The sequence below is a fragment of the Camelus bactrianus genome, chromosome 15 (genome assembly GCF_048773025.1).
Source record: "Camelus bactrianus isolate YW-2024 breed Bactrian camel chromosome 15, ASM4877302v1, whole genome shotgun sequence".
NCBI lineage: Eukaryota > Metazoa > Chordata > Mammalia > Artiodactyla > Camelidae > Camelus > Camelus bactrianus.
In genome coordinates this window covers 32,157,352-32,183,099 of record NC_133553.1, presented here as the reverse complement: position 1 = coordinate 32,183,099, position 25,748 = coordinate 32,157,352, and the positions used below count along the sequence as shown (strand labels likewise).

The following is a 25,748-nucleotide window of genomic DNA, read 5'->3' as shown; positions in this document are numbered from 1 at the left end:
GCACGCCTCTGCTGCAGTAGACAGGAGAGAACTTGAAGCAGGTACTTCTGCACAGCTGTCTTTGGTAGAAGATGCTGGTGTGGTCATGCTGTTCCCTGCCCACCGCTCTGCTTCTTACTGCTCTGTTTGAGGGTGGGAGGAGGTGAGGACTCCGTGGGGAGAGGAAAAATCCTATTTTCTTCAGACAATATGGCTTTCTTTGCTTGTGCTTTGTCCAGCAAATCCAAGCTGTTTATCGAGTCTGGATGCTATGTGCATCTTCATGAATTCCCCTGAAGTGCTTAAGTTTTGAATTTCCTGGCTCCTTTGTAACCATGGCAAATGGAACCATCCACTTGACACACTTCTCTATATCACACCACTGACACCCTGAAAGATTTTGCATCAGTTCTGATGAAGAGAAATGATACAAGGCAGAAGCAGCAAGCAAACCATAGGAAAATTCTAAGCGGCCAACATCCAGGACACGGAGATCTAAAAGCTCTGCAGTCTGTTTGGAAATTTGCTGAGGATACTGTGACAGGAGCACTTCATAAAAATCATTTAGATACACAATCTGCATGTATACATTCAGCCGGGACACAATGGTTAGGGGACTTTAATGCCACTTAAGGGCCTTCATAATGATTAATGGCAACAATTTCATCTCCTGAACAAGTCCCATCTGTAACAGCTTTGGAGGTACAGCTTTGGAGGATAGATTTCCTCAAGTTTGGCAGCACTAAATAAAGATGAAATCTCAATAAGCCGTAAGAGCGTTTTTACATTTTGTTGTGTTGCCATGTACCAATCAAAGAAATCCTGTGCCAAGTAGAACGTCTGTCTGTGAAGTTTAGAGACTTCATACACCTCCATTAACCAGTCTAGGAGAATCACTCACATTTAGGCTGCAAAAGAAGGTGCCGCTGCATAAAGTGTTTATCCCTCAAGCATGTCTTTTCCTTAGTTAACATGATTTTCCAACCTCCTATCTATAATTGCCCAGTTCAGAACAGGCAGTGTTGAGGCTCTGGACAGCGTGCAACTCTGAGGCTTATACACAGAATTTGGGTATATGAGCTCATCCTTTTTATCAGGTGTGGGAATCAAGGATCAGGGCTTGTCACAGACTTTATTACTGTCCCAAGGCTGACTGGCACATTGGCTTCTCACAGTCCTGTCAATTTTGGCAGTTTCTTTATCTGGATCCTGCAAAAAAATGGCCACATTTGCCTGCCTTTTCCTGGAGCTAACAAGGACATCAGTACCGCTTTCTTCTTTCATGGTGCCCGTCTCCTTCGCATCCCTCTCCTTCTCCCTCGCTGGGCCCAGGATCAGACCTCAGGCCCAAAGCCATCTCCACAGCAGGCAGGCAGGAGTTACGAGCCGAGGGTGGGGGCAGGAAGCAAAACAAAGGGGAGTGGGGAGCCGGGAGGCAGAGGCAGCCAAGAAGCCAAGAGCCAGCAGCTGCCTCCTTTTTAAAACACATGATATTAATCTTTTTGAAGAGTTCAGGTCAGTTGTCTTGTAGAATGGCCCACTTACTGGATTATCTCCACAAAATTAGATTCAGATTAAGTATGATTGGCAAAAGTAGTATATAAGTAATAATTGCATATCATTTATTGCACCTACCTATTAATAATAGTTGCTACTATTTTAACTGTCCCAAACTAATGAGAACATAAGAGAAATAGGCTTAATATTTAAAAGTTGCTGTTGGGCCAGTTGAAGGCCAGAAAGTGTCTTGGTGCATAGACCAATCGAAGGTTCTGAAGACATTGGAATAGTGAAAAGGGAGGGAGAACTGTGCCATCACATGCTTGGCACCTGTTAGTACAGATATGCCCAACTTCAAGTAGCAGTCAGTACCATATTTACACTTTGAGGGCAATTTAGCTTCCACAAAATAATACTGTCCATCATTTTAAATTATTCCTGTTATTTAGAATTTGTAGTTTTGCGTCAGTTTTCTAATTTTAATTATTAGGAAGAGCTGTGAACATCAAAAGTCTATACTTAGTTTTATACATAAGTAAGAAACTGTGTAACAGAAATAATTTGCTCCAGCTATAGGGGTGCTGAAAGAATTATTCTCCTTTGAGACAGGTTGAGTACTATTACTCAAGTAAAGCAATACTGATTTAGCGGTGTTACTAGGCACTTCTGAAGCCTTTGGCGTTTACCCCAGAGAGACTGGCCAGAGGAAATGACAATGTAAATAGTAAATGAAAAGTTATTTGACAATTGGTTTTCTTATTTTCCAGTCATCATATGAATTGCAGTCGTTGCTACTGAGCAGATAATAGTAAAGTGGGCGAATAGTAGCTCCTCACACACTCTTGTACAGCAAGCACGGGATGACCTGTGCCAGGTGTGAACCAAGGAAGAGTTATTTTCTGTACCCTGTTATATTCTTATCTATTTGCTCCCTTTGTCAGAGAGAGGCAGAAGATAGGTAGGAAATTTCAGGAGAACTGGCAAATTATAAGAAGCTTATTAAAAGTTATTTTTAGGAGATCAGACAGCTTTTTGAGCTGTGTTTTCTTTTTTTAGGAAGATTAGGATTTTGCAGTAGTGATTAGGTGCAAAACAGTATATTATGAAGAACATGGCATCTAGAGTCGCATAGGATATGATAAAAATGTTTTGTAAGCTGTGTATGTTTTAAATCGCTTTTGTAAAATTGAATTGCTTTCCAATTTTACAAATGGTCTGTTGTAGTCAAATAAGAATCTCCTAATGGGACTGTGAGTTTCTAAAAGTCCATATACTGCCCAGGATGTGAGGAACCTACATTCTGATGAAATAATTAGAGCACCATTGAGCCATATCTGAGCTATACTCTTAAAATTAATCAGATCCTAAAAGTGATCAAAATTGAGCAGTTGATACAAGGAGAACGAAATTTCCTTTCCACTAGATACTCTTTATACTGTTTATTATAGACATTATTGTCTATTTAAACTTTGTGTAATTGAGGAAGCTCAGGGATAATACTATGGTTGAGACATGCCCTGACAGCAGCAGAATGAAACTGGGCTATGTAACCTGCCTAGAATTCCCCTGGGAAGCTGAGCCAGTGGTTTGACTGGAATTGTAAGCCTTTTAGGGAGACAGGACAAGTCACTCCTTTGCAAGAGCACTAATAATACTACCATGTCTCCACTTTTCAGTGGGAAAGGGGAACCTGTGACTGAACTCAGCTGGCACTCCTGCCGGCAGCTCCTCTACCAGGCAGTGGCCACAATCCTGGCTCACGCAGGCTTTGAGTGTGCTAATGAAAGTGTCCTGGAGACCCTAACTGACGTGGCACATGAGTACTGCCTTAAGTTCACCAAGTTGCTGCGCTTTGCTGTGGATCAGGAGGCCCGGCTGGGGCAGACTCCTTTCCCCGACGTCATGGAGCAGGTTTTCCATGAAGTGGGCATTGGCAGTGTGCTCTCCCTCCAGAAGTTCTGGCAGCACCGCATCAAGGACTATCACAGTTACATGCTACAGGTGAGAGGAGCCTAAGTAGAAGTGGGTAGAGGTGTGTAATCTAGGGGTGTTCAGCAGGACCCTGTTAACACTTGCTCTAGAACGCTGAGAACAGGGTCTTACAACAGAGCTGTGCCCTGTGTCCAGCTGTGCTGGGCCCTAGCTGTATTCCACTGGCCTCATCACTGACCTGGACAGACCCAGGGGTCTCCCTTAGTTGGTGGAGTTTGAGAGAATGTGGTTAGCTTGCTTCTATTCAGCAAATATTTATTGAGTGCATGTTGTGAGTCAGGCACTGTGGGAAACATCAGTTAACAAGTCCCTTGAGTTTGCATTCTTGCTGAGGGAAACAAAAACAAGTAAACAATGATCAATATAATTGGCGTTTCAAATAGTGTTAAGTGCCATGAAAAACAAAACAGAGTGAGCTGATACTGCCCAAGGGTGGGATTTGGGGTTAGGGGGGAGACACCATTTTTGGTTAGAACCAAAAATATCTAATCTCTTCAACCTTTGTGGCCTTAAGCATTTTGTTCACTGTTTTGGTTTCCCCAAATCTAAAATACGATAAGGAATTCTTAACACTCAACAATTTTTGCTAAGTGAACCAGATTTCCTACGTTTGTTATCCACCTGTGGTACATATGTCAAATGTTAGTTTTTATAGCCAAAAAATGTGATCTTTTGTCTTTCGTTTTTATAGCCAAAAATGTGATCTTTTAGTGTAACACAGTCTGTTTATTTTTCACTTTTATGCACCTTTTAATGACATACATACTCTCTGCCAAACAAATTTTCTTGACATGTCTCTGTCATTTACAAATGCAAACTCAACACAAATTCCTTCCATTGGCAGTGGATGCTTTATTCATAGTCCTGTTCTGTTGGCTTTTCCATGGGATGCTACAATCTGATTATCCAGCTTGCTTTTAACATTTCCTTGGAAAATTGGCTCTTGCTTGCCAACAGATTAGTAAACAGCTCTCTGAAGAGTATGAAAGGATTGTCAATCCTGAGAAGGCCACAGAGGACACTAAACCTGTAAAGATCAAGGAGGAACCTGTAAGCGACATCACCTTCCCTGTCAGTGAGGAACTGGAGGTTGACCTGGCTTCTGGAGACCAGTCATTGCCCATGGGAGTCCTCGGGGCTCAGAGCGAGCGCTTCCCATCCAACCTGGAGGTCGAGGCTTCACCACAGGCTTCAAGTAAGAGAAACCAACCTACTCATTTTGATTCTGGGAAATCTGCCAATCTCAGTACTTTTTGTTTTGGAATCAAACTCTGGAAATGGAAGAAAAGTGAGGGTGGGCAGGAGAATGGAAAGTCTAAAGACAAATATAGCTTCACTGATCTAGAGATACCAACATTCTCTGTGTAATGAGTGAAGAGATAAGAAGCACAGCTCAGGCATTCTTTAAAATAATTCTTAGTTAGGATATAGATGCACTAACTAGGTGTTATCCTGTTGATGACCAGGGTTAATTCAGCTGACCCAGCTTGGGGTGGCGGGGTGCAGATGGCCTCCTGTTCTCTGTATTCTGTACTGGTCTTTCCTGATGCTTATGCTCAATTGATTAAGGCAACTTCCAGAAAGATAGAGTGATGTTAATTGATTAAGGATATGTGAATAGTTGGGGTTCCTTCCTAAAGTACCCCCAACAAATTGGAACTGAAAGGGATTGAAATAGGGTTACCCAATGACAGGCAGCTGGCCTCCTCTTCCAGATAGACCCTGTGATTACCTTCAGAACCAGGATGACTCCATCTCTAAGTCAGTTAAGTTGCAACTTAGTCTAGACATCAGTTCTTTACAAATATAAATTGTCATGTCATCAATGCACAAATGATGCATATAGCAAATCCCCCAGTGTGGCCTAAATAGAATTAGGCCACATTTTTTACAGTATTGGGCAGAGAGCCTTTCACCATGGAAGTCTTAAGAACCACAGAACAGTATTGCTAGAACACACAGAGTTAAAGAGAAATTGTTGCAGACATTGGGGCCATGTCTCTTTCCAGCAGTCTGGGAACTGCTACTAGCATTTTGTAGTGATCATTAACTTTTCATAATGTAAGAAAGGACCAGGGACCCAAACAAAAGGCAATAAAACCAGACAGCCCCATAAAAGGAAGGACAGGCAAATGTAACTCCTGACCAAGAGCTCATGGTTGTGCCTAACTTTGATCCAGGAGACAGGGAATGTTCCCACCTGTATAATTCTACAGGAAAACTGTTTACTGTTTTAGGGAAAATGGAGGTGGGTGAGGTAAAGGAGGGTGAGGGTAAAGGAGGTAAAGGGTAAAAGAGGGTGAGGAAGTGAAAAGGAAGATATTCAGAGTTGGTAACTTCTCGATGCAGAGAGTAACAACCATGTTCTCCAGCCAGGTAGGGAATCAGAGTGAAAACTGAGTTCAAAGGCCAGCAGTTGGCCCTGGGTGGTGTATGCCTTCTACTTTGTTACAGCCTTGGCTTACTTGGCTTACTGCTTGTTAGTTCTGTGTTCTTCTTCCATTCTTAGGTACGGAGGTGAATGCTTCCCCTCTTTGGAACTTGGCCCATGTAAAAATGGAGCCTCAAGAGAGTGAAGAAGGCAACGTGTCCGGGCATGGCGTGCTGGGCAGTGATGTGTTCGAGGAGCCCATGTCAGGCATGAGTGAAGCTGGGATCCCCCAGAGCCCTGATGACTCAGACAGCAGCTATGGCTCCCACTCCACTGACAGCCTCATGGGGTCCTCCCCTGTTTTCAACCAGCGCTGCAAGAAGAGGATGAGGAAAATATAAAAGGCAAAGGGGGAGATTTTCTGTCCAGACCTACAAGACCTAGCAGAAAATGTATTCAACTGTTTCCATGAACAGTGATTTGACTCTTACTCTTAAACACAGTGTTTTTTTCTGATTTCAGTGGCACTGGATTTAAGCAAACAGGTTTGTATTTTCCTTTTGCATCCAGTTTTTATAGTTTTCCACAACAACCAAGCCACCTTTCACAGACATCACAACACTGGGGTGGTAATCCAGAGACCAAAGCACTGTCCCTAACTCTTGTCTTTACTGTGTGACTAGACAAGTGACTTAGCTTCTCCAGAGCCATTTCTCTCACACAACTGAGAAGAATCATACTGCTTTGATTTCCCTTGCAGGGATGTTATGAAGACTGAGATGTTATTAAATCTCAAAGCTGTGCTTAAACAGGCTCAAAAATCAATATATGATGATACCAGATGTCAGTTTTTCCTTTTAACTTGCTTCATTTTTGGTTCAAGTCATTGGGAGTCCAGTGCTAATACCTGATAGGAAATAGCTGAACACTGCACAACTTAAATATCAGTAGTCTTTTTTCAAACTGTTCTTGCTGCCCATGAAGTCTCATAAAATCAGAGTGGTCTGTGGTAAACAGCCTTTTTGCTTATTCAGATAGTACTGCCCTGTCTCTGCCACATATTTCCTTCTTCCTTCTCTAGACTTATCCCTTGTATCCCCATCCTTTTGTCTTTACATTCTTATTTCCACTCACATACTTTTTTTTATATTTTCACCATGCACATTTTTCAGTTGCTTTCATTTTCTCCCTTGTGAATGAGGCTAATAGGACCTGTCCAAGGATGGGCTTGTGCCTATTTCATTTGTTGCATTTGCTTGGCCATCAGAGGACCTTTGCTACAATTCTGTATCTGCACATTGTGCTCCTACCGGATGAGCAGCCGCTAAAAGGATAAAAATAGGCACCTTTCTATTTTACATCTTGTGCTGAACAACTTTACTGTTGTTACTCACCTATCACAGTATCTGCCCTGCTTGGCATCTGATAGACTCAATCAGTATTTATTAAATAAATGATACAGCTACTGGAATAATTAGGAGTAATTAGCAAATGTGGGCATGATAAATACTGCTGAAGTTTGGTTTGGGGGTGCAGAATACAAGTCTTGTGAAACTTAGAACACTCCCTTAGTAGACCACACATCAAGGCCCACATTGAGTGCCTTAAATGTTCCAGGCATTGAAAATAAAGATAAATGCAGTAGCAACAAAATGAGGTTCTAAACTGTTACCAGATCATTTATAAACTTGCTAATTGTACATCCTTAGCACACTTACCTAAACCCTTCCTATTCCAGGCTTAGCTTCATTTTCCCTTATTTATTTATGAGAGTAGACATCAGGCAATCAGTTTCCACCATGAGCCACCTAGTATTTAATCCATTCAGTTAGCAAACATTTATTGAGGACCTATTATGTACTAGGTCCTGTACAAGGAATACAAAGAGGAGTAAGACTTTGTAACTGCCCTTATGGAGCTTATAGAACAGGCTGGACAAGTTACTCTTTAAGGAAAAAGTATTCAAAGGCACTAAGGGGAAAAACCAGCTATGTTCAGAGTTTTGCTATGCAAATGGTTTCCTCTTAAAGAACAGGTTCAAGTTTTTAGACCAGTGGTTCCCAATACTCAAAGAATATTGAAATTAATACTTCATGGTAAAATACTTGTTTATTTTTAGAATGTTTAAATTAGAGAATAGGCACCAAATGGTCAAGGTTGGGGTACTCTGATAAAGCAGGTCATGTGAGCTTTCATACCTGAGATTGACCTGGCCTGGAATTACGTCACAGGCTGTTTGAGTTGGAGAGTGGTCTCAAGCTTAGCATGCATCAGAATCCCCTGGAGGCCTTATTATACTAGACTATTGGACTCCACCCCCACAGTTGTGACTCGGGTCTAGAGTATCCCATTTCTAGTAATTTCCCAGGTGATGCTGATGCTTCTGGTCCAGAGACCATATTTTGAGGAACACTAAATTGGAATAAAGATTAGGCAGGGATAAAATTCCTTAAGAGAAATGTATTATGTTTTAAGATACTGAGAACGTGGAGGCAGAGCAAACACCATGGCTGTTAGGTATGGAATGTGCACCTGACCAAATCATGGCCTTTGAATAAATCACTTAGGATACTCTGCATTAAGTTCAAAGAACAATACAAACAGGGCCTGGCTTTGTACCTGGTTACTAGGTGTGTGTACACAAAACTTCAGTAAACATCTTTATAGAGGCTTTAAACCTCTCTTTTGAAAAGAAGTGATTATTTGTGATAATTTTCTTATTTGAAATTATGACAGACAGGCTTACAACAAAGTTAAAATTAAAAACTCTTTATCCAAGTCACCATCAAAAGTAAAATTCTTATTAATTAATTATGTTTTGCCCACTTTCCTCAAATGAACCTGGTGTTCTATAATGAGCTACCCAGTGTGAGGTACATTTCATACCAATGTTGATTGGTTGCCAAGGAGACTCCACTGCTGCTCTGGACAAGCTCCTGTTTCCATCTCCCTTTCTGCTAAAAGGACGGGAACTCATGGTGTAGGTTCAAGGGTAAGATGCTGAGGAAGTAGAAGCTACAGATCTAGCCTAATAGAAGAGATCTGAAGTGAACTAAGTTCTCTGTCTGCTCCACCATCAGCAGCAAAAGTATGTGAGTTCAAATGAAAAAACTTGCAGTTTTAGGTTTGAAGGGACATCAGTATCCAAAAACAGAATATCCTTCTTTGCATAAATCCAAGGGAAAGGCCAAGGGGAATCAGCATCTACCCATGAGGTCCAAAGGTATCCTATCCCTGGCTTCATCTGAGTCAGGAGATTTCACTAATAAGAGAAACTACTATTCTGAACAAAATTGTCCATTACTGTAGCCCCCAATCAGAAATAAGGACAGTTCCTTCACATACAGTTCCAAAATTCTGGACTTCAGCTAGAAACTATTTGTTGTTTCTCTTCCAGTACTGCGCCATTGATTCTTGCATAAAGTTCTGGAATGCTGGCTCTTCACGGCTTTCCTCTGTAACTGTAAGGAAAAAGGTCAATTCTTCTTAAACTCCCCCAATTAGGCGGATTAGAGCAGCTATCACCCAACCGTCAGAAATAGTACAGTTGAACAACTCAGGTTTGAACTACATGGGTCCACTTATAGACAGATTTTTTTCAACAGTAAATATTAATAGTAAATACAGTACGACACGATCCACAGTTGGTGGACTCCACAGTGCGGAACCACAGAGGGCCAACTCTAAATAAGTCAGTTTACAGGGATTTTCAACTGTGAAGAGGGTGGGCAGCCCTAAACCCCGGGCTGCTCAAGGGTCAACTGTACTCTAAGACACTACATGTTCACTTCTCCCAATAAGGAAATATCTTCCAGAAGCATGCTCTATTTATCATGTTGCCCAAAATGTACAATTTCTTTGACCTTTAAGTGGGGAGAATACCTCCTTTGTTAAGTAACTAAAATGAGATCCCACTCCTACGTATTTTTAACCAAGAGAAATGAAAACCTATTCCACACAAAGGCCTATGAAATGTTTATAGCAGCTTTATTCACAATAGCTAAAACTTGGAAACAACCCAAATGTCAATCAGTTGGTGAACGGATAAACAAAGGTACATCCAAAGGTATTCCATAATAGAATATTACTCAGCAATAAAAAGAACATGTTACTGATACATGCAATAACATGGATGGATCACAGAAACATTACACTGAGTAAAAAAAGCCAAATACAAGTTAAATACTGTGATTCCAATTAAATTATAGGAACAAAAATCAGATCAGTGGTTGTCAGGAATTACTGTGGGGGAAGGGACTGAATAAAAACAGGCATGAACTAACTTTTAGGGTAATGGAAGTGTTCTGTTTCTTGATTATGATGGGGATTAAAGACCATATATCTAAATTAAAATTAATCAAACTATACACTTTAAAAGGGTAAGATTTATTGTTTGTAAATTATACCTCAATAAATCTTTTTTTTTTTCTTTTTTGGGGGGGAGGGGCAGGGGGGTAATTAGGTTTATTTATTTGATGGAGGTACTGAGGATTGAACCAAGGACCCTGTGCATACTAGGTATGTACTCTGCCACTAAGCCACACCCTCCCCCCACCCAAATCTTATTCAATGAGACAATTTACATCTTAGCACCCAGCACCCTAGAAAGAGTTTTGCTTTTGGGCATAGCTAGGACCTAAAAGGATTGTTTCAAGAAATAGATTCTGTCTACAGTCCATGAAACTATGCCATGTGGAAGCCTTTTGGGTTTCCAGAGATATTCTATCCACAACGTCACAGTCCTTTCTAACTGGTTTAGATCTGCTGAGGCCTTCTTATGTATTCTTAAAGCAATGATTACAATAAACAATCCTAGATTCCTCAGATTGAGTTAGCACCTTAAGATGGGAAGACACAGGACTCACAAAAGGCTTGTAATCAAACTCAATATTAACCATTCAGCAGGAAGGCCAGGAACTCTTTCCTGGTGCTGCATCCTTTACCATTTCCTCTCTCCCCTATTATTGGCTGCATGCTTAAGGTCTTCTCTCAACAACAGGAAGCTCCTGAGCAAACAATGGGAGGATAAGCAGCTGTTCTGTTTTCTTTTTTTTTTTTTTATGATTTTTTTTTAAATAATTCTTTTTAAACTTTAGGTTTATTGGGTTTTTGGTTGTTGTTGTTTGAGGGGTAGGTAATTAGGTTTATTTACATATTTTTTGTTTTTACTGGAGGTACTGGGGATTGAACCCAGGACCTCATGCATGCTAAGCAGGCATTCTATCAATTGAGCTATACCCTCCCCACAGCTGTTCAGTTTTCATGGCCACCTCAGCCCCTTCTCACCTCTGTGGTCAATATCATCAGTATCACTGTCTGCTTCCTCATCCTCTTCATCCAAGGTTCCCCGAGTCAGGATCAAGTCAGAAGGGTCCAGCACAGGAGATGAGCTGCCTACAGTGAAAACACGTATCAGCAGCATGTCATGAACACAGGCCTCCTCAAAAGAGTGATTTTGAATCAATAAATAACTATGATTAAAAAATGGCAGGATGAAAGTGATCATGATAAAATGCAGAATCTTATCTTGTCTAAATGTACTGTTAATACCACTTAACATTTCTACACTAGTTTATTTTACACAGTGCCTTTGTAATGCAAAAAGCCCAAGAGGTCTCATTTTTAAGCTAAGGAAAATAATTCTCAAGTAGCATGTCTGAATAGTAATGTCATTGGTTTTACTAGCTCACAGCTTGGAAGAGGCTATGGTTTTTCCTATGATGGCTAAAGACATTTGAGCAGATCCAGTGTGCTGATGAGTCAAGGGTAAAAGTGTTGAGTGTTAAGGAAGCTTCTTGGTGGAAACTGAAGTTCAGAGAGGGTCTGAAGAGAAAAAAGGGTGAAATGATAGAGAGTAGAGGAGCCAGGGTATTATTCAAGAAAAAGAGGAATTAACAAAAAATGGAATATACTAATAGAGTCGAGTTCCCCATCCAGGGAAAAGGAATAAGTGCTGAACTCCAATTATGAGGAGAAAGTCTAATCAAGTAATTCTGAGGCTAGGGATTCAGCCTGCGGGGATTGGTCTCTATGAGAACCTAAAACCAAATCATGGAAGGTCATGACCACTCAACTCCCTCTTCAGGAGCCTAAAAGGTTAAGAGAGCTCAGCTGGGAAACAAGGGTGGCCAACAGCAGCAACATCAAGAGGCACAAATCTCAAGGGGCCAGTGGTCTTGAAAAAGGATGATGCAGTGATGTGCTGACAGTCAATGCTTCATTCTCTGCCCAACTAAGAATTATACAACTGGACTTGTGATTTTCCACAAAAGATTTACTGAAACTCCCCTAACCTTTACCAGGTTATCTGAGTACAGCAGACCCTTTGCAGCAGATTTAACATTTGCCATTTCATGTAGTCATGAATGATTCCAAAGGACCACAGTACACAGAAATTTATGTTGCTGAGGAGGACAACAAGGATGGCACAGGTGACCCACTCAACCAGTAAACCCAGCCAGGTTCCAGCACCTCCTCCTCCAAGCGGCTTTGCTATTCTCTACTAGGCATATAGCAACAGCTGTCATGAATAGAACTTCACTTCTTTAAAGGCCAGTCAACCAATGATGGGCTGGGGGCAGGAGGGCATGTATATACTTAAATTTGAGCACCAACCTAGGAACCCCTAGAGAATCAATGACAAAACTAACTCAAACAGTAAAAAAAAAAAAAAAAAAAAAGTAAAGTAGCAGAATAGAAAGACTAATATACAGAAATGAAAAGTCTTCACATACACAAACATAACCAGTTAGAAGAAAAATCCCATTTTCAACACTTATAACAAAGAAGACAAAATCACTGGAATAAATTTAACAAATTTAACCCAAACCTACATGAGGAAAACACTCCTGAAAGACACAAAAGTAGACTTGATAAGTATAGACACATTCCTTGTCCTTAAACAGGAAGAGTCAATATCACAGAGATGTCAGGTAATTAATTAATTAATTAATATAACACAATCCCAGTAAAAATACCAAAGAACTACATTAAGTTGATACTAAAGGTGCAAGAATAGTCAAGGAAACACTAAAAATGGTAACTTTGAGGGGCACTAGCCCTAGCAGATATTAAAACATACTATAAAGCCTCTGTATAATTAAGGCAGCACAGTACAGGCACACAGTCTAGAAGAATAAAATACATAATTCAGAAATATACCCAAGTACATATGAAACTTTGGTATATGATACAGGTAGCATCTCATCAATGGGACAGAGGTAGGCTTTTTAATAAATTGTGTGGGTACAACTATTTATGAAAAAGGTAACTTAGACCTATACCTCACACCATACCTAGGAATAAACTCTAAATGGATCAGGAAGGAATCCAGATGTAGAAAATAAAACCATTTAAGTACTACAATAAAACATGAGTGAATGCCTCTTTATTTAACACAGGTGTAGGTAAAAGAGTCCCAAGTCTGACTCAAAACCAGGTGCAATAAAAGACAAATCTGACTATGTTAAAACAAAACAGAATAAAAACTTTTGCATGGCAAAGGAACGCCATGAACAAAGTCAAAGGGCAATGGACAAACAAGGAGAAAATACCTGCAACACGTGTCACAGAAAGATGGAGACTATCCCTGCCTAGATTAATGGATAGTAAAACTAGCAGGTGAACATTTGAAAATGAAAAAGACATTTATCTAATCAAAGCATCACCCCACAAAAAAATTACTATGAAGGTAAAAAAAACCTGGCAGACACCAATTTAAGTAAGTCATCAAGGATAAATCAGGATCGTGAGCCTCATGATATGATACATGGAAAAAACACAATTTCCCATCTGTTAAGTTCTGCTAAAAATGAGCCACCTGAACTGAATCATGAGGAAATATCAAACTCAAATTGAGGAACATTCTATAAAAAGTCCTGCACACTTCAAAAATATCAATGTCACAAAATACAAAGGATCCATTCACAATTGAAGGAGACTCAAGAGACAACTCAATGCAGATCTAGGATTTACCTAGATCAATCAATATAGATAGATATAAAATACTACATTTACTTTATCCTATTCTCTTTCTCTTAAATATAAATAGCCACCTACTAGGTGGAAGTAAGTGCACCCCTCTTTGGTTCCTAACACCAAGAGACCCTCCAGTACCTGCAGCAGTCCCTGTATCCAAGGCTACAGAGCCCATATCTTTCCGAAGGCGTTCCAGCTGTTCTTCCTGCTGCTGGCTCTGTGCGCGGGCCTATATGCATAGAGAAAAATGTCATCATGTTAAAAAAGGAGGCCCAAGGTAGATGCTAAACTTCTAACTGGAGATGATAAATTATACAAATACTAGAGGCTACTTAAACATTGTGGCAGATAAGGGATGGCTGATATGGGGACAGAAACACTGAGCAGTGTGGGCCCAGACAGCAAAAGTTCACTCTGGAGGGCTCTGCAGATGGCATTAGAGGGCCAGAAATTGGACACAAGAACAACAAAAGAACCCTCAAGTAGACATAGCAGGAAGGCTCAGTGATAAGGGGCCCAATGTAGCCAAAGGGGACAGGACACCTGATCATCTGGGATAGGAGTTGTGAACTGCCTCTCTATTCTTTAACAAAACTCTACGACTAGCCTTTAAATGGACTTCGGAGTAGGGGTGAAGGCGTGGCACAAGAAGGACTCAATATATGTAGCAGGAAAAATCTGATTTTTATTTCTTCAAATATAGAGAAGAAAACTAAGGGGACTTTCTTCATCCAAATAGCATACATACATATTTACAGATTTAAATTAAGAAGTACCTAAAAGATACAGTGAGAGCCAAAACAAAAGCATTTATGGCAAAAGTATTAGTATATAGTTTGAGGTTGTTTTTTTAGTGCCCCTAAAATATACAAACAGCTCCTCTCTTACCAGTGATTTCTTCAGACGTTCATATTCAGGACGATACTCTCTGGAAAGAGAAACAATTTCTAAATCCCTTTGATTAATAATCTATCCTGCACCCTCCCGGGTACTTTGATAATAGCAAATGATCTTATGTCACCAAACATCAGATGTAACAAATCTTAGTCACTGAGATTCTGTCCCTAAGGAATTAAAAGCCAAGGTGCCTGCCCGCTACCCTGAAACCAGCAAAGAGACAAAAGACTGACTGCTGAGCTGGAAAGATCAACTCTGGAGAGACCACGACCGATGAATTCATCATTCATTTGGATAAACATGAGTAAAAGACGTTTAAATGATGAGTAAAAGAAGCTAGGCCTGCTGGGCTCAGGAAGCCCAATATAGAATTATTTCCTTTATCTGGGCAATAATGAAAGGATACAGAATAGTCTATCCTGAGGCTTTGATAACACCCATTAAAAAACAAAACAAAACAACAAAAAAAAAATCTCATCTGATGAATAAAATCAAAATGTGTCTGAAATGCACAATGGGGCTATTTAGGATCTTGCTAGAAAGCAGCTAATTATCAGGCCTAATACAGTGTAGAGGTGCTCTGACCCAAACTTCCTTTAAATAAATGGAATGCCAGTATTAACCATGACAATAATTATAACAACCATTTATTAAGAAAAATGCTTACTCTGTGTCAGCAACTGTGCTAGGTGCTTTTTTTTTTTCTCAAATAATCCTCACATTGACCTTAGCAATAAGTGCTATTATCCCTCATTTACAAATGATGAAAACCTGCTAAGGTTACTCATTTATTAAGTGGAGGAAAAAGAAATCTAACCCACGTCTATCTGATTCCAAAGTCTGTATTCTTTATCAGGGCATCAACCAATGAGGCAAAGGGGCCAAATGCGGTCCACAGCCTATTTTTATAAATAAAGTTTTATTGGACCACAGCATGCCCATTTGATTAGGAACTGCCTATAGTTGCTACTGCACGACCATGACACAGTTGAGTAGTTGTGACAGATAGTATGGCCCACAAAGCCTAAAATATTTACTATCTGGTGGGTTTTTAACAAAAAATGTCTGATGACTCCTGCTCTTAGTCATTTAATACAGTGAAGGTTTTATACTCCAGTTTTTTTTAAAAAGTTAACAGGGACTTGTTATCTGTAAGTGTGGTCAGATTCAGTACATCACATAAAAAATGTTTTGCTAGCAAAACTGCTATCATACCAGAATTGTGGGTAACTAAGAATGTCATCAACAGAATGTTCCTTTAACCTCACCTTTCATATTCTTCTGCAGCACTGGCAACTTGGACAAAGAGTTCATCTAAGCCTGTACCCAGAACAGCAGACACACCCACCACCTGCCAAAAGCATCATTAATGCCACTAAGGAAACAACAATATATTTTTAAATGATTTACATTATTTGGCTCAAATTTAATAAAATCTTCATAAAAGAGGTTTAGATACTTTAAGAAGTCTCTGGCAAAGAATGAAGCTAAAGCAAGACAGAACAGCATGCCTACTCTACAGTCATGGAAATAAGTCTATGGAAAATAGAGAACTGAAAAAGATAATTAGGACCAAACAAGTATCAGTTCTTTTCATCTATTCCCTGTCAAATCAAACCACAGTCTCTTCTCTATAAAAATTAGTACCTCAATGTCTTTGCTTGGGCAATTAACATACTCCCTGCCATGTACACCCACTTTTGCTTACACAAATCTTACCCTTCCTTCAAAGCATACCTCTAAATGCTACACCCTCCACAATTCTCATTTCAAAAATGATCTACCTCCTCAGTACCATCAGGTCCAACTTCCAATCTTTCTTAAGATACCACAATGTAAGTTACCACAATATATCATGTTTCAACTCTGTGTTAGCCTTCTCTCCTAATTAGACCATAAACTCTCTGAGGCAGGATCCCTATCTTACTTATTTTTTAAACCTCCAGTTTTTAATAAGCAATACCTTAAAAAATTACTTCCCAGAAGGTAATGGACTTCCTTACTAAAATGGGTTCAAAGTCAGCCCTGTGGATTAAGAGTTTATCTGGGTAGACCATCAGCATGGGCAGGAGAGAAAGTTTACCCTGAGTGAGCTGTAAAACTCATCTAACACCAGGCTCATCGAGCGAGTCAGGTTACTGACATATGTAGTTTCTTGATTCAAGGCATCTTGGAAAGCCTCAAAATCCTGCATCCATTCCACTGCAAAGCTGTGATCAATGATGTCAGTCTATACCAGAAAGAAGTCAACTATTAGCAATCAGAGATTAGGTCAGACATCAATCAATGGCAAAAAAAATTTTTTTTAATTAAGTGGTGACAGCAAAAAGCAATCATTCATATATTTTCTTTCTCTGCTTCCCCCATTTCCTCCTCCACTGCAACAAGCCACAAAGAGCCAAGACTGCTGTGCGGTATAAATAATTAAATGAAGATATGTATATTCCAGGTTAAAATAGACCCTTCGCTATCCACTGCCAAGTGACTATGGCACCGTGGAGGCCAGCACATTCCAGGCTCTAAAGTCAAGTACATAGTCTCTTGCATCCCAGCCGACAACCAACAACAGAGTTTTGTTTTTGTTTGTTTTAATTGCCACTTCCAATAGACTAGCAGTCTCTCCCCCATTTACACAGTTCCGATTCTGAGGGATAATCCACACACTGTGATGGAGGGGCTACTCTATCTAGCCTAAAATAACTTTGGAAAAGAATCAGTGAAAAATATTCATTCAATCTGATTGAATCCATTTCCCAGAAGTGCTCATGACTTTGCTTCAGGCTAGTTTGAATCTGCTCTCCAGCATCTGAAATAATCCTTCTCACTTACCCAAACTTCTGATAATACAAGGTTCTGATGAAAAAGAAATATTCACTCACAAGAAGAAGAATCCACTTACTTTATTCATGACCACAATAAAAGGCAGCTTGGTTTTGTACAAGATGCTGAAAATCAAACATCAAGGCATTATTAGTAGAAGCACTTAAACTCTTGCTTGACTGTTATCAGTCTGATGGATCTGAGTAATAAAAGGGGGGATGAGTTCAGACTCTAAATACAAGTATACGTTCTTACATAGCACTCACACATTCTTCCCTCCCAAGCAGGAAACCATCACCACCATCCAGCAAGCAATATACATAGACTCCCTCTCTCTTTCTTGGAGTAGTAATGCTTTGGTATTGATCCTGGTTTTGTGTGTGTGGGCTTGTTTTTACCAAATAATTGTCTTTCAAACAATTAACATGACAATAAAATTATGCTAGCAAACATCAGATTTCTATTTGGACTAGGATTTCTTGTATCTAACAGGAAGGGACATCCCTAATCATATTAGAAGAAACAAATTGGAGTGATTGCTTTTGCATACCCCCAAAATAACATTCAGCATTAGTAATGGTCTGCCCTGCTCCTAGGTCTAATGCACTCACATAGCCTAGTCAGGCAGGTCCTTCCTCTCCTAACGGCACCACACTTGGGGAAACATGTGCATTTAGGATTACAGATGAGTCTTTTTATTCCAGTCTCTTCTCATGTTATAATTTCACTCTGCCTATCACAACACAGGGGAAAAAAGCATTTAGACCAGGAGGCTCTATTCTATTTAGAACTGGATTTCATTCAACTGGGGGCAACTACCAGAAGGTTCATATTCATTTATCACCTGTTCTGTAACAGCAAGGAAGGAAGAGGAGAAGGTGCTGTTAGAGAATGCCAACGGCATCTGTGCTTCTTTTCCCTTCTCAACCCAGAGTCCCTCCCCCGACCGGAGCTGTAAAGTGAGTGGCAAATGTGAATGAGCACAAATCTAGGCGTAAGCACTCAGGACTCAAAAATGAAGGAAAAGAAGTGAAGACTGAAGTATGATACTTTGACGTAATACTATGCTCAACAATAATGAATTACCTGCAGGCATAGAGCATATTGGACATGAAGGTCACTGGGTTGGTACTTCGAGATGTATCCATTACATAAATGACAATTGTTGGGAATGAGGATGCCTAAAGCCACAAAATAATCAAAGCGTTAGTCAGAGAGTCCTTGACCTGTCCACAAACTCTTTTCCACCTCCCTCGCAAGGACAGTGTACCACTTTAGGCAGGTGTACAGAGCTCTGTGACTCTAGCCCACTTAAGACCCCAGGCCATAAGACGCTTTTACTGTCTGGCTCTCTACTTACCCTCAGTAACAAGTCTAGAATACTCACCAGGGCCTCGGTGATGATTGTCCCAGAAGCTGACCAAGTAAATACTTCAATCTGTCCAGGTGTGTCAATCAAGACATACCTACGTCAAAAAGGACCATCCATTAAAGAAGTTTTTACTTATGCATTCTGAAAGATATTTCATCCCACAAAACATTAACATCCGGTTATTCAAGAATGAAATAAACTCTTCATAATGCCAAGTCCCACTGCTTCTCATTGTCCTTAAAGTCCCTATCACATTCCCCAGGCTCTGTTCAATGTCCAATATTCAGGCTAACTGGTAGGAGCAGCAATATATCACTGCTGCAAATGATCACAGGGGAAACTGATAGTTTTAGAAACATACTGCATTAAAAATGAGACATAAGCAAAAACAGACTGCAAATCTCTTGGGAAATCATCCAGTTACTTAGGGGTGAGGGTGGAAGAAAATGGAGGGGAGAGAGGAAAAGAAGAATAGGGAAGTGACAACTAAAGAAGGGGGATGAAATGTTCTAAAATTGATTGTGGTGATGGTTGTACAATTCTGTAATTAAACTAAAAGATACAGAATTGTACAACTTAAATGGGTAAATTGTATGGTATATGAACTGTATCTCAATAAAGTTGTTTTTAAAAAGAGCAAAGATCCACACATATATGGACAATAAATTGACAACAAAGGAGCCAAGAACATACAACGGAGAAAGGAAAGTCTCTTTAAGAAATGGTATAGGAAAAAATACACAGCCACATGCAAGAGAATGAAACTAGACCACTATCTTACTCCATACACAAAAATGAACTCAAAATGGATGAAAGACTTGAATGTAACACCTAAAAACATTAAATTACTCAAAGAGAACTTAGGTGGTAACCTCACTGACATCTGTTTTAGTGTTTCTGTGGATCTGACTCCAAAGGCAAGGAAATCAAAAGCAAAAATAAACAAATGGGACTACATCAAATGAGGGCTGCTGCACAGCAAAGGAAACCATCATCAAAACTAAAATGCAGCCTACTGAACAGCAGAAAATATTTGCACATAACATCTCCAGTTAGGGATTAGTATCCAAAATATATAAAGAACACATACAACACACTAACAAACAAACAACCTGATTCAAGAATGAGCAGAGGATCTGAATACATAGACATTTCTCCACAGAAGACATACAGATGGCCAATAGGCACATGAAAAGATGTTCAACATCACTAATTATTAGGGAAATGCAAATCAAAACCACAATGGATTATCACCTCACATCTGTTAGAATGGCTCTTATCAAATAGATAACAAATAACATGTGCTTGAGAGGATGTAGAGAAAAGGGAACTCTCATACACTGTTGGAATAAAAACTGGTGCGACAACTATGAAAAACAGAAGGGAGATTCCTCAAAAAATGAAGAGAGTTTCCACACGATCCAGTGATTCCACTTCTGGGTGTTTAACCAAAGAATATAAAAATACTAAGTAGAAAAAATATATGCACCCCTATGTTCATTGCAGCATTATGTACAATTGCCAAGATAAGGAAGCAATCTAAATGTCCACCAATGGATGAATGAATAAAGAAGATGTGTGTGTATCTGTGTGTGTATACATATATATAATGAAATACTACTCAGCCATAAAAAAGAATGAAATCTTGCCAACTGTGACAGCATGGATGAACCATGAGGCTATTATGCTAAGTGAAATGTCAGAAGGAAAAAGACAACTATCATATGATTTCACTCATATGTAGAATAATCTGGGGAAAAAAAAAAACAAAAATCAACCAACAAAGCAAAACCAAGCCCACAGATACAGAGAACAAATTGATGTTACCAGAGGAAAAAGGGGTTGGGGGCGGGCAAAATGGGTGACGGGGGTCAACTGTATGGTGACAGATGGTAATCGGACTTCTGGGGGTGATCGCTTTGCAGTGTACACAGATGCCAAATTATAATGTTGTATACCTGAAACTTCTTTTTTTTTAAAAAGTTAAAAATCTGAATGGACATTTCTCCAAATATATACCAGTGGCCAAAAAGTACACTAAAAGATGTTCAACATCATTAATTGTTTTGGAAATATATATCAAAATCATAATGCATTACCACTTCATACCCACTAAAATGGCTACAGTCAAACACAAAAAAACAATAACAAGTACTGACAAGGGTGTACAGAAATTGGAATCCTCAATATATTACTGTGGGAATATAAATGAAGCATGCAGCCACCAGGAGCCTGGAGAAAGGGGAAATAGAGCAACTGCTAAAGAGTATGGGGTTTCTTTTGGAGACGATCACTGCACAACTTTGTGAATACACTAAATTGCATACTTTAAAAGAATGCACTTTATGGTCTGTGAATTCATACTGCAGTAAAGCTATTATTTTTAAAAACTACTCCAGTATGATCCTATTTTGTAGAAGCACCTTATTCATCCATTCTTCTATCTATGTACATAAGAATAGAAACAAGTGGAACGATAGTCACCGGGAGTAATAATGATAATGATAATTATTTCTAGTGACAAGGGTGATAGTTTCACCTTTTAAATATTATGTATGAATTATTTATAGTAATAAGCCTATATCCTTTTTACAAAGATAATAAATTATCTTCCTGTCTTTTAAAAAAGCAAACTTATTAAAAATTTAAAAAGTTAATTGTGGTTAATGATAATAAGGATTAATATTATTTTATATTTTGATACTTCCTAAATTAAAAAATATTCTCTTTGGATCATGTAAATTATAGTTATTTAAACAAGGATTAAAAAGGGATTTCAGAGACTTAAATGCCAACCAGCAAGAGAAGACAGGTGGGCAAATGAATGTGGGCTCAAAATTCTCAAAATACCTCCAAAGAAGCCAGGGGCATGTATGAAATTGATTGGTGGTGGGATACTATTAAATTGAGCTCTACACTGTAAAACATCTTAATGATTGTTTTCTTGCCCACAATTTTTCATTTATTATGGATTCATCTCAAACTACACCTTTTCAGAACTTGACAATATCCCCAAATCCTTCAAAAAGCCTAGAAATGTGTTAACTACAGAGTAATAAATAGGTATTAGACTGAAATCACTTACTTAGACATGTTCTGGGCCTTCTCAATAAATTTCATTACCTAAAAGAAAAAGATGCTAATTACAACAGGATTCAAGTTCAACACAAAAATCTCAGGATCCTCTCCAAAGTGGCTCACCTCACAGGAACAATCAACAATTGAGTCTCCATGTTCTCATCTGAGGACCCCAGCTAATATGCCCAGAAAACCAAAGAAACACGGCCACACCACATCACACCCCGGAGCACAGGGCAAGTACCAGAGCAACTGATGACTTGATCTGTTACTGTCAAGTCATATCTCTTGGGGCAACAGTCTGTTTCATTGAGTGAAATCGGTAAAAAAATTACTGACTGCAAATTACTCTTTAGGAAGTAGAATGTGACAAAGGAAACCTAACAAATGACAACTATTTGTCACAAGTAAAAAGCCCCATAATCGTTCCATTCCATGCCTAATAGCCCATCCCACTCCCCATCCCTCCACTCCATCCTCAGGGTAACACTGCAAGCCTATAATGAATCAAGAAGAGAACCCAGGTCTCTTGGGTGTTTGTTTTATTGGCTGCCACAAACATTCAGTGTGAAGCATCTCACCATGTTGATCATTCTCTCATAGCCTACTTCTCTGTCTACCAAAGTGCCTCCTTATGTTCTACATTTACATCCAGGTTGACTGCCCTTCTTTCCCAATGTGATCAAGCTAAGGCATTTAAGAGTCACAAGTTTTGACACAGCCAATTATATGTAAGTAAAGACAGACATACCTGATCAAATCTGGTAGCAAAGAGATTGAGTGAGGTTACTATGCCACCATTGGGCCCAAGTCCATACCTAGACACTAAGTTAAGGATTTGAACTGCTTTTAGATCAAGTTAGATGATAAAGTTTATACCTAGACAATCCCTCACAAAAACAGCATGATAACATTAGTGTTCCATTGACTAGTATGTACCACACAATCTTAACCTGAGGGAAACATTCATTATCGATGTCTTCCTCACTTATTTATCAGTTTAGAGATGGCCAGGCAAAATGGGACCAAAATGGAATGGACAGATGTATCAGGCAGTGACAGCCTGATGACACTACCATGAAGATCATCTATATATCACTCCTTGCTCTGATCCTCATTCATCAAGTCACCTGCAGAATTAGTCTTTCCACCTAGACTTACCTAAATGGAAAGTACACATTTCACACAGCAATGTACTAAGACTTGTTTCTACTAGTTTCTGAGTTTTCCAGTCTAAAGAGATGGCAACCAATAGATATATCAACCAATGTAATACTACCACGGGGGACGGAGGGACATCAACAGCTAGCCTCTTATTCTCTGTGCTAATTACCACAGCCCGCCGTGTGGGATGATGGCAGAAAACAGAACAAAGCTGAAATAGGATTTCTAATCACCCACAATTCCTCTCCCCACATTCATCTTCCCTGCCGTTTATAAAATTACATGAAAGCAATCAGATACTTTTGCTAGTATATTTCCCAAGGAAATACGATTTCAAAGCCACATAACATACAGCAATAACCACCCAGGGATGAGCAAACAACAAAGTAGATGTGGAAAAGGATACTGTTTCATGACTTCTTTATACTTCACAGTGTCACGAATATCTGGGGAGAAAAAGGAATGAACTGGAATTTAACACATAAGAAACAATATAGTTTGAGACTCTCCACCTATAATATCTAAGCGAAGAGGCCTCTCAAGTCATCTCTGCTTCTTCTGAGGAAGCAAATCAGTTTCTCTCAGCATCTGAGTTACTTTTCAAATCTGTGTTCTAAGTTTTCAAGCTAACATCATTGAATTGTGACAGCAAAAGAAGTAAGATCAGAAGACTAGGAGTACAAAAGGTGCCCTCTAAGTACCTTCCCTTACAACAAGAAACTGAAACTAGCTTCTGAGGCTTCTTTTGTCATCATTCTCTTCTAGTAATTTCTCCAGCTTCACACTGGTTTTCTTCCTTATGGTCAAGGATAACTGCCAAGTAACTCAAGAAGAATGTTAGGCTAGGGGCTAACAAGTTACAGAAAGGATGGTCTGAGAGAAGGAGAAAAGTTTTAAACAATTGAAATACCTTCTCAGTGACCATATGCATAGAAAAAGAGAGTTAAATCAAGGAAAAAGTTCTATTTCTTACTCCTTGCTTACTGGTAACAAAGGTAATGCAGACAAGATTTTTACAAACGCATTAGTTTGTGGGGGTAGATGGGGGAAGAGAAGTAGATACTAGAAATTAAGAGGTACAAATTTTCAGTTACAAAATAAATGGGTCATAGGGATGAAATGTACAGGGATGATAACAGGGAGGGAACCACTCACCACAAGAATGCACACAGGCAAAGACACAAATTTTCCCAAGTAACTTGGCAAAATTCCTACAGATCAGTAAGCAAACTACTGCACAAGACCCTAATGCTCTAAACCTGAAAAGAAGAAACTACACAAATAAGGATTTTGTATCAGAGCCTGCTGAAGGGTTTATGGCTTAGAAGCCAAAGGACTGACTTTCTGTCACTTCATTTTCATAAGTAACTATATAGCTGACACCCTAGGTCAAAAAGAGGTAGAGAGAAAGGTAAGTGGCAAGGGAAAAGAAAAGAAATTTAAGAAAGGAGAAGAAGTAAACAAAGAGAAAATGGGGATCTGAGAGAAGCCTGTTTCAGGATGCTAGCAAACTCAAGGGAAATGAAATTAGAAAGTTTAGAAAACATTAAAAATGAAAGCTTTGAAGACTGGTAGAATAGGCTGACAGCTTTCCATTCTCCGAGAAACTTCACATAAGTTCTGGTACAGTTCACTCACCAATATTGGCAGGAAAGGGAACTTCATGCACAGCTGGGTCCAGGTTGATCACATATGGTGGAGAGCCTTGACTATGCAGATGTCCCGTGAGCCTCTGTGAGGTATGGGGAGAGGGATGGACTGAGACCAAGAGGCATGATAGGGAACAAGAGAGAACTTCCACCCCTTTATCCAACTTACCAGAAGAATTTCGCACTTCCATTTCCCTCTACCTTAAATATTCCCCTCTGATCTCCACCTCCAACATTTATTCAGTTGAAAAGCTACCTTTCTTCACCACAGAGCCAACAGTGTCCTCTCCAAAACCCCTTGACGTGGGAAGTAGGGCCGGGAGATTCCATCTCCCCCACAAATTATCAGCACTGTCTAAGCGGGAACCTTGTCAACCTCATTTCCGCTGTATTCCCCAGTGTCTGAAATATGGTAGGTGCCCCAGAAGGAATTCTTTACGAATCCACACCAAAAGCCTGTGTGCTCGCCCTCTATTAACCGCCAGAATTACTTCTAAGCCCCTGTCTTTGAGGACTTGGCAATGACAAGACAATTTCAATACCAAGTACGGTAGTACCAATAGTCACTGAAGGTGCGCAGAAGAGAGGCTAAATGAACTCAGGTTGGGGTCTGAGAGGGCTTCGCGGAGAAGAAACCGGAGTTGCTGGCAAATCCGTGAAAGCCAGACGCCGGTACCCTCCAACTTCCCAGAGACCTCCCTCACATTCTCCCTGGCTTTCCGCCCGCCCACAGACAGCTTCACTCGCGCCTGTGCTACGCCCGCGCCGTGCAGGTCACCTGTACAAAGGTAGTTTTCCCAGATCCCGCCATTCCCAACACCAACAGACACACTGGGAGCCGGGGACCCCCAGAAGCTTGCGGCTCCATGGCAGCTGCGGGCGCGGCCATCTTGTTCCTGGCTCCGCCCACTCGACCATAGAGACGCTGGAGGCTAGAGAGACTCCCGCG

The 25,748-nt window shown here is 39.9% G+C and overlaps 2 protein-coding genes and 1 pseudogene across 3 annotated transcripts in view; 1 reads left to right on the top strand and 2 right to left on the bottom strand.

Moving 5' to 3' along the window:
- Positions 1-8,620, top strand: part of SUPT7L (SPT7 like, STAGA complex subunit gamma) — a 13,040-nt gene extending 4,420 nt beyond the window's left edge. Inside the window, exons 4-6 of the mRNA XM_010948463.3 lie at positions 3,156-3,480; positions 4,429-4,666; positions 5,981-8,620. Of these exons, the coding sequence (XP_010946765.1) occupies positions 3,156-3,480; positions 4,429-4,666; positions 5,981-6,243 (826 nt within the window). The 3' untranslated portion in view covers positions 6,244-8,620. The remainder of the gene's footprint in view (positions 1-3,155; positions 3,481-4,428; positions 4,667-5,980) is intronic.
- LOC123614962 (G1/S-specific cyclin-E1 pseudogene) lies at positions 84-1,293 on the bottom strand (annotated as a pseudogene).
- GPN1 (GPN-loop GTPase 1) lies at positions 8,596-25,748 on the bottom strand. 2 transcript variants are annotated; one of them, XM_010948466.3, is made up of 14 exons: positions 25,578-25,746; positions 24,789-24,882; positions 23,557-23,596; positions 22,738-22,804; positions 21,994-22,031; positions 18,924-19,002; positions 18,623-18,717; positions 17,616-17,661; positions 16,800-16,946; positions 15,985-16,067; positions 14,708-14,747; positions 13,958-14,048; positions 11,129-11,236; positions 8,596-9,303 (listed from the first exon to the last, which is right to left on the bottom strand). In XM_010948466.3, the coding sequence occupies exons 1-14, from the start codon at positions 25,686-25,688 to the stop codon at positions 9,218-9,220; spliced, it is 1,125 nt and encodes a 374-aa protein (XP_010946768.1). In that variant the 5' UTR covers positions 25,689-25,746; the 3' UTR covers positions 8,596-9,217. The 2 variants fall into 2 exon arrangements, with proteins under 2 accessions (XP_010946768.1, XP_010946767.1); XM_010948465.3 differs by lacking the exon at positions 8,596-9,303 and adding an exon at positions 9,811-10,848 and having other exon boundaries at positions 25,578-25,748.